Source organism: Trichechus manatus, unplaced genomic scaffold, assembly GCF_000243295.1.
Source record: "Trichechus manatus latirostris isolate Lorelei unplaced genomic scaffold, TriManLat1.0 scaffold00048, whole genome shotgun sequence".
Taxonomy (NCBI): Eukaryota; Metazoa; Chordata; class Mammalia; order Sirenia; family Trichechidae; genus Trichechus; species Trichechus manatus.
This window is the reverse complement of record NW_004443984.1, coordinates 4,935,111-4,948,510: the sequence shown is the minus strand read 5'-3', so window position 1 is coordinate 4,948,510 and position 13,400 is coordinate 4,935,111. Positions and strand designations below refer to the sequence as shown.

Here is a 13,400-nt window from a genome sequence, read left to right as displayed (position 1 = left end):
CCCATCTCTTACAGAGTAGAACTACTCCATAAGGTTTTCTGCCCTATAATCTTTATGGAAGGAGATTGCCAGGCCTGTTTCTTCCGTGGTGCTGCTGGGTGGGTTTGAACCACCAACATTTTGGTTACCAGCTGAGTGTGAACTGTTCGTGTTACCCAGGGACCTTTCTACTAGTCTTCATTAGAGATAAATAGCATTATTGGTTTGGATTCTTATGACTGCAAATAACAGAAAATGCCACCTCAAATGGGCCTTAACCACTAAGGAGAGGTATCTAATGAAAGAAATCTAGTAGGAGAACTGCTCCATGTGTAGTATGTCAGGGTGTGGCTCTGCTTCTTTTCTCTTGGCTCTGTCCTTTTCTGGTGTTGGTTTCAGCCTCTGACTAATATCAGGTTGGCCACTGCAGCCACAGGTTTCATGTCCAAGGGCTTCCTCTTCTGGTGTCTTTGTCTGAAGAGTGGGGAATTTTTCCTAGATGCCCTGGAACAGGCCTGCCCTTTTGTCTCATTGACTAGAACTGGGTCACATGATTAAACCAATGACAGTCGCTGGTTCCAGAAATGGAACTCTCACGACTGACTTTGAATCAATCAGGATTTACTCTTAGAGTTGGGGATGGGTCATCATCTCCTGTGTCTCTTGAGGGAGGGAGGAATGGATGCCTGGTCAAAAATAGGAGTTGAATCAACAGAAGAAAGTGGGAGAATAGATGTTGAGTAGGTTAACTCTCAGAGTTTGCTATAGTGGCTTTTATGGTTTGTTAACTGCCCCTAGATGATTTGGAGACCTAATTTAAATTTTTGAGAAAAATTTAACTAGTCAGAAAGATTTGATTTAATAGATTTTTTTTTTTTTACTGGTAACCTGGAACACATTATTTAGAACTCAAAGAATTTTTATTGTCAGCCAGTCAACAGAAAGCTAGTAAGTAATAAAGCATCTGTAGCAGGTGAGATCCTGTGGGAAGCTTAAAAAAAAAAAAAAAAAGACAGACATCAGTGAGGTTACAGTCTAACTCAGGGGATAAGGTGTAGATACATGAAAAGTAAGAATGCACAGTAATAATTTGAGAGATTACAAGGAAAAGCATGATTAATTGTTAAACACTTGGTGTAGGTTGGGAGCTTATTAGAGATGCAGAATCTAGGGCCTCTTCCCATATCTGCTGAATCAGAATCTGTATTTTAACAAGATCCCTTGGTGATTTGTGTTCACATCAAAGTTTGAGGATCACTGCGGTAGAGGTTCCTAGGACAGATACTTGGTTTAAGCTAGAGTGATCTAGAAAGATTTCTTGGAGGTGAGACTTGAGCTTGACCTGAAGGACAGATGTGGCAGTGGGCATTTTAGGTTTAACACGATGTGAGTTTAGTTACCTAAGTGTCCAGATTTAGTGTCCTTATTGTGCAAGATAAATGGAAGGGAGTGTGGAAGAGTGGTATGGGTCCTACAGAACATCGATGAGGAAGTTATCCTAGGAAAGGAGAATTTATAAGACCTCTCTTTTACAAACTTTTGTACACGTTCAGAGTTTTTATTTTGTTTTTAAATTAAATGGCTACATTAGGTAACTGAATTATAATTTGGTCATTTACTGAAGGAAATAGAAGCAGACAACCCTTGAAACTACTAGAAGGGGGAATCATCTCTCCCATTCAGTAAGTTGAACTATGGATAGCTATGGGTGGAACAGCTGTTCCCCCAAACCGTAACATTAGTTGCATTTGCTAAATTGTATATTCCAGCTTATTTCCTCAAGCAACATTCAAGTAACTTTGAATCTTAATGACTTTAGTAATAACTATACATTTTAGTAGGTTATTTCCGATAAGTAAGCATGATAAATAAACTTTGGCTATATCTTTAGTCACTTCTTTCTCTTATTCAAATTTAAAAATAAAATGAAAAGATATGTTTTTCTATAGTTTTGAATGATTTCTCAGTTCACACTGATTTAGACTAAAGGAAGAAAATGTCAAGTCTACTGTTATAAGCTGAATCACCAACTCAGGGAGCCATTGGCAAGCCTATAAAACTGAAACTCACAAAACCATGATTTATTGGAGGATATTTATGAAAGTTTCGAGAAAATGTTATTCAAGTATTATTTCAATTGTGATAAGTTTGAGGGAGTAAGTATATTTTTGAGTTTCATTGTATCCTAAATAGAAATATTCACTTTTGGTGTGTTCTCAATTTCTTAAATTATTCAGATTAAGCTTTCTAGACCATAGGTACAAAGATGAGAACCAGTCTTTTCTTGTTCCATCACTGACTCTCCAGTGTATAGTGTAGGTCTATACATGTGTTGGTGAATCAATAAAAAATAAATTTTTTAACTTTAAAAGATTGATTTTTGCCTACATTTGGAGATAATACATAAATATATACAATAAAAGTGAGCTATAACATAGTTAGAAACCATTAGGACTAAAGTGGTAGCTACATGATTTTTTTTTTTAATTTCAAACTACCAGATAAGTTGCAAGAATAAGAATAGTACAAAGAATACCCACACACCCTTTACCCAGGTTTGCCTATTTTTAACATTTTATCACATTTGCTGTATTATTTGCTCTTTCACTTGTAAGTTGCATGTATCATGGCCCTTTACCTCTAAATATTTTAGTGTGTTTTCTCTAAGAGTGAATCAGTCCCGCCCTCCCCCCGCCCCTTTCCAGAGTAGAAAATTAAGACTCAAAGAAGTTAAGTGAACTACCCATGGGTTATATACTTCTGAGTAGAAAATCCAGCCTACTTTGAAAATCAGGTATTAGTTCTGGTCACCAACATCACAGCAGAATCTTTTTTTTTGTTTTTTTCCTGTGATAAATCATTTGGTAGTATAATATAGTAATAACAGCTTGTAATTATTCTTCTAAACCAGCTATCACCACCCTACAGCACTGAATCTATAAAGGGACTCTGGCTCACTGAAATTGCCCTTGATATTATGTTTGGTTATAACGCAGACTCTTAGAAACATTAATGTTCTGTTTACACTAAAAGATACTGATTCCTAGTTTGTGTGGAATAAGAATGTCCTTTGATTTGAATGTCTGGGTCTTATGGAGCTTCAGGCTGACTTGGTTTAAGTCTCAGTATGCCCAAATTTGAGGCAAGATAGCTTGACACTCCTTTAAAGTGAGGGAGGAGGCTCCTGTTTACCTAATCTGACCTTAACAGTGACCAGGTTACTGGCCTACAAAGAGCAGAGTCCAGTAGGTATCATGAGGAGTCCAAAGTTTAACCATGGAGCAAATTTATTTCCAGTCTTGATTTTTTTTTCCCATACTTTTTTTCTCTATGTCAGTGTTTGTCTGCCCATCAAATGCATCAGAATTAGAATACCTTGAAGTGTTTTTCTACCACCCACCCATCCACCCAGTTGTCTTTGAGTTGAATTCCAACTCATAGCGACTCTGTAGTACAGAGTAGAGCTGCCCTGCCCTATAGCGTTTCCAAGGCTGTAATCTTTATGGAGCGGAGCCCTGGTGGCACAGTGGTTAAGAGTTCAGCTGCTAACCAGAAGGTTGGCAGTTTAAGCACTGGGTTTAATCTTTATGGAAGCAGACTGCCACGTCTTTCTTCCACAGAGTGGTTAGTGGGTTCGTACCGCCGACCTTTTGGTTGGCAGCTGAGCACTTAACCATTGTGCCACCAGCAGAGACATTCTGAATATCTGGAGGTGGGACCTGGTAATCTGCATTTTAAACCTATTTACTTAAGGATTTTTTATGTATTTTAAGGTTTAGAATCCTGCTTCTATGTATTTTGTTATCTATATTTCCTTCATCTTCAGAGCTTTTCCACATTCATTTTATAACTTACGGTGTTTTACTTCATTTGCATATGTTTATGCAATCTTTAAGTGCTGGGCTGCTAACCAAAAGGTTTGATTGAACCCACCAGCTGCCCTGTGCGAGAAAAGACCTGGCTATCTCTCCCTGCAAAAATTTCAGCCGAGGAAGCCTTATGGGGCAGTTCTTTTCTATCCTGTAGGGTCACTATGAGTCGTAGTTGACTCAACTATGTGCATACAACAAGGGTGGGAAGATTTTTGTTTGCTTGCCTTTTTCTTTAAATGGAAGATTCATGTGCATAGTACAAATATCAAAAAGTATGAAAGAGTATTTGATGAAAAGTAAATCTCCCTTCCCTGTCTCTCAGTTTTAGAACATTGAGAGGTACTATTCTAAGCCCTCTCTATATATTAACTTACTCAATTCTCCCAACAACCTTATGAGATAGATAGTTATTATTCCAATTTTATAGAAATGGAAGAGAGGCCCAGAGAAATTAAAAACACTTTTTCAAAGTCACACAGCTAGAAAGTGGTGGAATTGTCTGGCAGCCTGGCTCTAAAGTCTGGCTGGCTCTGCTGAGAGGGAGGATATAAGGACTAAATAGATTAATACATGTAAAGAACTTGTTTTAGGAGAGCAAGGAGTTCATCTTCAGTAAGGTAAGTGTTCCATCTGAACTCTTTACACCTAGCAGGAGTGTTATGATATGGTTATCGCCAGGAAAAAATAGTACATTCTTCTTTGCATGGCCAGAGATTTTTCACATCTTCTTAAGTAAAGACTATCTTCGCTTCGCTCCATTTATTGGACTATTTAAACTTTATATAGACTAATTCTTAAAGTGTAGGGCCATAATATATATCATTTAGAAGAACTTAATGTGGAAAATACTCAAATTCTTTCCCCTCTTACTGTTTTCTGAAAGAATAATCTAGGGATTCTAATGACTAAGTGGTTGAACTGAAAAACCTGTTGTTAACCTTTAAGTTTTGTGCATGAAGTATCTTTAAAGTAACATTAAATTCTTACCATGTGCCAGGAACTGTGTGTATTCTAACTGATTTGATCCCAATAATAACAATGGTATAAGAAGATACTTTTAGTTTTTGAACAAACAGAAGTTTCACAGATACGAAAGTAATTTACTGAAGATTACACAGCTGATAAGTAGTGAAGTCAGGATTCAAATCCATGAATGTCTGATTCCAAAACCTGGTTGTTTCTGCATGCTACGCGGGCCCTGTAGAAGGATAACATCTTATTAAACCTTTAGACTGCAACCTTGCTTCCAGCCTGTGTTTAGCAAAAAACGTGAAAGAAATAAGTAATGTAATCAGGTGACTTTGTTCAGTTATTATGTTGTTTCGTGACTTTTAAGTTAACCTAAATCAAGGCAAGCTAATTTGTGTGTTAAAGTGTTTAACTTCATTTTTTTCGACAGCACATTGCTTCAGACATTCCCTAGAAAACGTATGGAGGAAAATAACTTAATGATTCAGTAGCTCATTCTTACCTTTAGGGCCCAGCATCTCTCTCTTCCCCAGCCATTTTCATTCCTCACCCCACCATAAACACAAAGAAATAGATAGGAATGGTATTAAAAAGTTCTCCTTTTTGTGTGTTTTAAAATCTAACTATTCTGAAGTCTAAGCTAGGTTTTCTAAGTGAGCAGTTCCTTAACCTTGAATTAGTAAAACATTAAAATATTTATGGCATTTACCATTGACCCCTATTCTGCAATGTAGGAGTTAATCCAGTGGTTTCTGATTAAATACCAGTATTATGCAATTCAGTAGTTACAACAGAGGTCTGGAGGGAGGAGGATGAAGCTAGTAGTGATTTTGAGGAATAGCATGTGAGAGAAACCACAGACAGCAAGGTAAACAAAAATACCCCTTTTATAAGAACAAAGCCAAATGAATGCTAAGACTCATTCTTTATTTGGAAAATAGTGGTTATTTCTTTGTCTGTGGGATTATTCACATTTTCTCTTTGATTATTTGGGTTCCCTAATTTTTAGGAAAACATTGTAGACATGTATGTTTTTTTGTAATACGAAATCATAATTTTAAAAATATCTGTTCCAAACTGATAGCAATTTTTCAGTGTGTGTGTGTATTTATACTTGTAATATGTATCTAAGGAGCCCTGGTGGCACGACGGTTTAAGCTGTAACCAAAAGGTTGGCGGTTCAGACCCACCCAGCTGCTCCGGGGGAGGAAGACCTGGCGATCGGCTCCTGAAAAGATTACAGCCAGTAAAACCCCGTGGGGGCAGTTTTACTCTGTCACATGGGGTCTCTATTAGTTGGAAATTGACTCAGTAGCACCTAATGATGACCAGAATCTATCTATACGTATTTTTTAAACAGCTTTATTGAGATGTAATTCATGCACCATACAATTCACTCATTTAGAGTGTTCAATTCAGTGATTTTTAGTATATTCATGAAGTTGTGCAACTACCACCACAATCTAATTTTAGAACATTTTCATCACTCTAAAAGGAACCCATAGTCATTCCTCATTAACAGTCACTCCTCATTTCCCCTTCCTCCCTTCCCCTGGCCCCTAGCAAGCATTAGTCTACTTTCTGTCTCTGTGAATTCGCCTGTTCTGGACATTTCATATAAATGGGATCATACAGTATATGATCTTCTGTAATTGGCTTCTTTCACTTAACAATGTTTTCAAAGTTCATCCACATAGCATATATAAATGCTTCATTCTCTTTATTGCTGAATAATATTCCACTATTTTTGTACCATATTATGTACACTTTTTATTTTGCTTTTTCAATTTAGTACTTCTAAGAGACTTCCATTACCAGGAAGATGGAGTAGATGTACTTTTTGCTATTCCTCTCAGTAAGTACAACTAAAATCCCTGGACATTATATTTTAAAAAAAAAGAAGAATCCGAAAGGTAGAGAGAAGGAAGACCAGCTAGTGCTGAGTTTCCTGGAGTTTTTTTGGCCTCATACATCCCAGACTTGAAGCAGAAGAAGCTGGCAACCTGAAAACACCAGCGGGTGCATATAAAAAATGCCCTAACAAAAGCCTGCTCTCTCTAGTCAGAGAATCAGGAAAGGGTCAGCCTACTAAGACAGAAAACGTTTAGACAATAACTGTTTTACTCCAGCCAAATGCCACAGCTAAAACTGCGCCCCCCACCCTTGCCTACAAAGGCTGAGTAGGGAACCTAGACTTCTACCCTTGAGAAACTGTAACACCCCTGCCAGGATGGTGTCAGAGAAGGCCAAGTAGGGAGCCAGGGCTTTCATCCCTGCTGTCCTTCCCCCTCCCTCAGGACTTTGTAATGAGTCACATCTATTGCTGTGTCAGTGGAGACCACATGGGGACCTGGAACTCCCACTCCCACTCCTGCCTGGCAGTAATGAGCCTTCTCCCCTTGGGTGTCAGTGGAGGCTGAGTGGGAAACCTGGACTTCTACCTCCACTTGGTAGTAACAAGGCAGCGCTCCCCTCTTCCCCTCCCAGAGCGGTGTCAGAGACAGCCACCTAAAACAGAGGGTTTAAACAAGATACAGAGTCTCACAACATAGTACGAAAATGTTTGGGTTTCAGTTGAAAATCACTTATCAGACCAAGAACTAGGTATAACTCAACTCAATGAAAAAAGATAGTAGATGCCAACACTGAAATGACAGAGATGTTAGAATTATCTGACAAAGGTTTTAAAGCAGCCATGATAAAACTGTTTCAGTGAGCAATTATGAACATGCTTCAAACAAATGGAAAAAAAAAAAAATGGAAAACTTCAGCAAAGAAATAGAAGGTGTAAAGAAGAACCAAGTAGAAATTTTAGAACTGAAATAGGCAGTATCTGGAATACAAAGCTCAGTGGATGGGCTTAACAATGAAATGGAGGGGACAGAAGAAAGAATCAGTGAACTGGAAAACAGATGAATAAAAATTACCCAATCTGAATAAGAAAGAGCAAATAGACTGAGCATTTAATACTTCTGTATTTCCAGGTTTGATGTTATCCATCTAATTGTCCTTTTCAAAGGCTTCGTTTTATTCTATTGACCCAGCAATTTATACATCTAGTATTTTTTTTCTGTAGAAACACTTATATAGATGTCCAAAGATATAAAAAAGGATGAATATTGAAGCATTGCTTGTAATAGCAGTACATTGGAGACCATCTAACACCCATCAGTAAGGAATTTGTTAAATTATAGAACACTTATAAGAAAAAGGGTTTAAGATTGATTACATTGGGAATAAAATATAAATTGTAAAAAAGTTATGTTTAGTGTGATCACATTTTTAAAAGAAAAAAGGGTATGTACATAGGAAATAAAAATCTGGAAGAATATGTGACAAATTGTTGGATGGTTACCTCAGGGTAAGAGAACTCTGACTTTCTGTAGTGTTTTAGTTTTTATTTTTAAAATAATGAGCACATATTACTGTTAGAAATTTTTTTTAAAGACATACTTTTCTTTGATGCTATTGTTAGATGGTATGTATTTTTGATCCTACATCTTTTGTTGAAATGGAGTTTTATTAGTGTAAGTTGGATTAAAAGAGGTAGTTTTTTACTTGTAACTTACAGAAATCAGAATTTCTCCACAATTTCATTATACTTGCTAAAAACATGATCTGACTAGTAGCTTCCAATTTTCTAATACTATTAAAACTTTGGAAAAACTTGCATGTGGCAGTTATTTCTTGTTTCTGTTGTCATGAGTTTTGAAAAGGCAGTTTTTCAAATCTGTCTTGAAGGATGGGCATGTTGTGTGTGCATGAAGGAAATTAGTTATATGGGGAGTGAGAAATGTGTAACAAGTTTCTGATATACCTGAAGGAGAAGTAATTTGAGAAATTTTCAAGAAAATTATAGACAGAGGAGGCGGTCTGAAAGCAAAAGGGCATTTGCATACTGAACAGGTCTTTTTGAACCTATCCGTGTATAGGGATTCTCATGTCCATGCTCTAGAGTATACTCTGCAGACCACTGTGGGAAGTTACAGTGTGGTGTTTTTGATCTGTAGCCAGTCTGTTTTTTCTCCACCTTGCCTTTAGCTTAATGTGAGTTTCTCATTGCCTACATGTAACGTCTTTATGACATCTTCTTTACCAATTTGATTATTTTAATACTGCTATGACAGGTACCTTGAGAAATTATAGTTAATTTTATAGATTAAATAAGTGGAATAGGATAAAGATCTTGAGTCAGACTAGTTCTTTGATTACCAAACTGTTCTGCTTTTTCAGTAAGTCTCACATTTGGGATACTTTTTCTTAGAAGAGAGTATATCTTGTATTTATACCACTGCAAGCATGTTAAAACCAGGAGGGAGAAAAAAGAAAACAATAAGGATTATAACACGTAGATATCTAACAGCCAGAACTTGGTGTGAAAATACTCACCATTAAGCTGTTAAATTTTTTGTATCTGTAAAATTACTTGTATATCATCTTTGTTCCATGCTGTGAATGAATAGTCAGCATCTTCAAAAAGCAACTTTGGGTACTAGTTATATAGTAGGATGATTTAGTGCTATAAACTGACTTGTGCCTTGAGGAAGGAATATCCTAGCCTTCTCAGACCAGTGTTCCTCAGTGTGGTCAGCAGGTGCCTTACTACAGAATCTCTGTGTAGAATCTCTGAATTTAAGACCCAGGAATCTTCATTTTAAACATTCTTTGTAGGTTATTCAGAATCCCACTCTAAAGTTTAAGAACTAGTTAGTTTGATGCCATCTTTAAGAAGTAAATTTTTGTATAAGTTGTAGTATTAGGAATTAATATGTCCCACTCTGGTGACAATTTTGTGTGTATTTTGTTACTAATAAAGAATGATCACTTTTTGTTTTTTTTTTTTAAACCAAGTTCAGCTTAACTATCTCATGCTCTTTGATTCGGGTGGGGTCTTGGGATACTCCATATATGCCTTTTTTTCTGTTGATTGCATTATATTTTATCAGTTAACTGCTTCTTCTTTTTTTACCCCACCCCCACCCCCCACCCCCATTGGTTTAGGAGTTAATGACTTTTACTGATGTAGCATTTTACTCAAGTGATTTTGAATTTTTTGAGGGCTGCTTTAAGAAAATACACAGTACTTCTACCAGCATCTTTTAATGACTTGGGGGCTGTGTTGATCCCTAGTGAGTGCCAGAGCAGTCTCCTCCAGCAGGCTGACTTTCTTTCCTCCCCTACCTACTTTATTTCTTCCCTTCCTCCCTCCTTTTTAAACTTGGGGCTTACATGATAGAGTGAAAGATGATTTATTCTTCTACGTCATGGTTGAAATCAGAGGAGCTAACTGCACTTCATTAAGTAGCATTAGAAATAGCTTATCATAAAGATACCTTTTGTTATTTTCTTGCTCCCTGAAAGAATGTATTAAACAGGATATGGGATGTTTATTATGAACATTTATTAAAATGGGAGGGGGATTGGTGCTGATTTAAGTACTTTGGAGACAGGTACACTTATAAGTTTCCTTTTTGATGTTGACATATGAATACTGTCACATAGAATAAGAAATGACTCTTACATTTCATAAAACCCATGACAGACTTTGTTTTTGTCCTGAGGCAAAGTTATATGTACCCCCTAGGATTGATTAGATCTGCATCATCTAATGTGGTAGCCATTAGCCACATGTGGCTATTTAAATTTAAATTAATTTAGAATTTTAAAAAAGTAAATAAAATTAAAAATTCAGTTTAGTCAAACTAGCTACATTTCAAGTACTCCATAGCCGTATGTTACTAGTGGCTACCATATTGGACAGTGCAAACATTGAACATTTCCATCATTGGAGAAAGTTCTTTTAGACAGTACTTTATAAGACTGGAAGGAAGCAAAGCAGGGAAAGAAGCACAGGAAAGAGTAAAATAATAAAGACCTGGATTTCTACCCTTCCTTCCATAATACAGCTCTTCCTGTCTTCTTGTACTCTTGATTAAGGTTCAGAAAGTGGTCTGTTTTGAGTATCATCTTTTTTACCTTGTTTTTTTTTTTAACATTTATTTCTGTTCTCTTAGGCTGGCAGTGATGGTGAAAGCATAGGAAACTGTCCCTTTTCACAGAGGCTCTTCATGATTCTTTGGCTGAAAGGAGTTGTATTTAGTGTCACAACCGTTGACCTGAAAAGGTAAGACATGGTTTGGGATCAACTTAAGTTGAGAGTATACACTTTACTGTCTTTTCAGTTTGATCGACTCCCCATCCCACATTTCGAATATATTGTATTAAAGTTCATCTGATTTATGGAAAAATTTAATTTTGCTGAAGATAATTCAAAAACAGTTGCAGCAGTACATCGACAGGGAACTGCCAGAAATTCAAGCCAGATTCAGGCAAGGATATGGAGGAAGTACTATCATTGCTGATGTCAATTGGATCTTGGCTGAAAGCAGAGAATACCAGAAAGATGTTTACCTGTGTTTTATTGACTATGCAAAGGCATTCAACTGTGCGAATCATAACAAATTATGGGTAACATTGCGAAGAATGGGAATTCCAGAACACTTAATTGTGCTCATGCAGAACCTGTACATAGACCAGGAGGCAGCTGTTCAAACAAAACGAGGGATACTGCATGGTTTAAAATCAGGAAAGGTGTGCATCAGGGTTGTATCCTTTCACCATACTTTGTCCATCTATATACTGAGCAAATAATCCGAGAAGCTGGACTATATGAAGAAGAATGCAGCATTAGGATTGGAGGAAGACTATTAACTACCTGCGATATGCAGATGATACAGCCTTGCTTGCTGAAAGCAGAGAGGGCTTGAAGCACTTACTGATGAAGATCAAAGACCACAGCCTTCAGTATGGATTATACCTCAACATTAAGGAAAACAAAAATCCTCACAACTGGACCAATATGCTGTCAAAGATTTTATTTTACTTGGATCCAAAATGAAGGCCGATGGAAGCAGCAGTCAAGAAATCAAACGACATATTGCATTGGGCAGATCTGCTGCCAGAGAAGTCTTTAAAGTGTTAAAAAGTGAAGATGTCACTTTGAGGACTAAGATGAACCTGACCCAAGCCATGGTATTTTCAGTTGTCTCATATGCATGTGAAAGCTGAACAATGAATAAGGAAGATCAAAGAAGAATTTGAATTATGGTGTTGGCAAAGAATATTGAATATACTATGGACTGCCAGGAGAATGAGTGAGGGCTCTGAACCAGTTTGTTTGGATTTGAACACCTGCTGATAATTTGCATTTCTAACAAGTTCCCAGGTGTTGCTAATGCTGCTGGTTAGGGGCCAATTTTGTGAACCACTAGTAGAGAGCAGTGGTTCTCAAAATTTATTATACATAAGAATCACTGGGGATCTTGTTAAATATAGATTCTGATTCAGTATATCTGGGGTGGAAATGCAAATTCTCAGCAGAGGTTCGAACTGGAATGAACTGGTTTGAAGCCCTGGGCTGAACAAATCCATCTTGGAAGAAGTACAGCCAGGATGCTCCGTAGAAGCGAAGATGGTGAGACTTCCTCTCATGTATTTTGGACATGTTATCAAGAGGGACCAGTCCCTGGAGAAGGACATCATGCTTGGTATAAAGTAGAGGGTCAGCGATAAAAGGAAGACCCTCAATGAGATGAATTGACCATTGGCTGCAACAGTGGGCTCAAACTTAGCAATGATTGTGAGGATGCGCAGGACTGGACAGGGTTTCGTTCTCTTGTACAGGTAGTTGCTATGAGTCGGAATCAACTCGACGGCACCTAACAACAATAACAGTAAGTATTATGGACAATTCACAATGTCAGTAAGTTACACATGGACACTCAGTCTTTTTAGGAACTTCTTGTGTGTTTAGTTTTGTGTATTTAAATTTCTTCTATGTTTACCTTAAATTTACCAGAGGAGCACCAGGAGCTAAATTTTAGCATGGATCCAGGGAACTCTTCGAACTTTCTAGTGTAAACATAGAGCTATGAAGTACAGTCTAAGCAAATAACACGTGGCCTATATAATTTGGATACTTAAAGACAAGAATGAGATTTTAGGAGGCTGAATAAAAATCGGTGTCTATTTCATGTAGTCTGCTTTTCAGGGAATAACTAGAGTTTACAATAACACAATTTTAATCATGTTTGGTTAAATGTAATAGTAAAATATTACCCATTGCCCTGTGATTGTTCTTCCAAGTGGAGAGTTGTTCCTAACTTTCTCTTCATAGTGGGGAGAGCTGAGAAGAACCCTGATGAGCAGTAAGCTGTTTGTGCTCAGGAGCTTAGGTTCTCGCTTAGCAAACAGGTCTAAGGTAAAGAACATTCATACTTTATTGTACTTCAGGTGAAGGTTTACAGAACAAATAGTTTCTCATTAAACAGTCAGTACACATATTGTTTTATGACATTGGTTAATAACTCCACGACATGTCAACCCTCTCCCTTCTTGACCTCTTTTTTTTGGTGAAAATAAGAACAGTCATACTTGTTTAAAAAAAGATTACATCAAGGATTAAGAATGGCTTGTATGGTCCCTGGGTGGCGCAAATGGTTTGCTAATTGAAAGGTTTGCAGTTTGAACCCAGAGGCGCTGACGGTCTGCTTCCGTAAAGACTACAGCCAGGAAAACCCT

The 13,400-nt window shown here is 37.3% G+C and overlaps 1 protein-coding gene across 1 annotated transcript in view; it reads left to right on the top strand.

Moving 5' to 3' along the window:
• The window catches only part of CLIC4 (chloride intracellular channel 4), a 94,574-nt gene that overhangs the window by 39,846 nt on the left and 41,328 nt on the right, over positions 1–13,400 (top strand). The window contains exon 2 of the mRNA XM_004377103.2: positions 10,835–10,944. Coding sequence (XP_004377160.1) covers positions 10,835–10,944 — 110 coding nt within the window. The remainder of the gene's footprint in view (positions 1–10,834; positions 10,945–13,400) is intronic.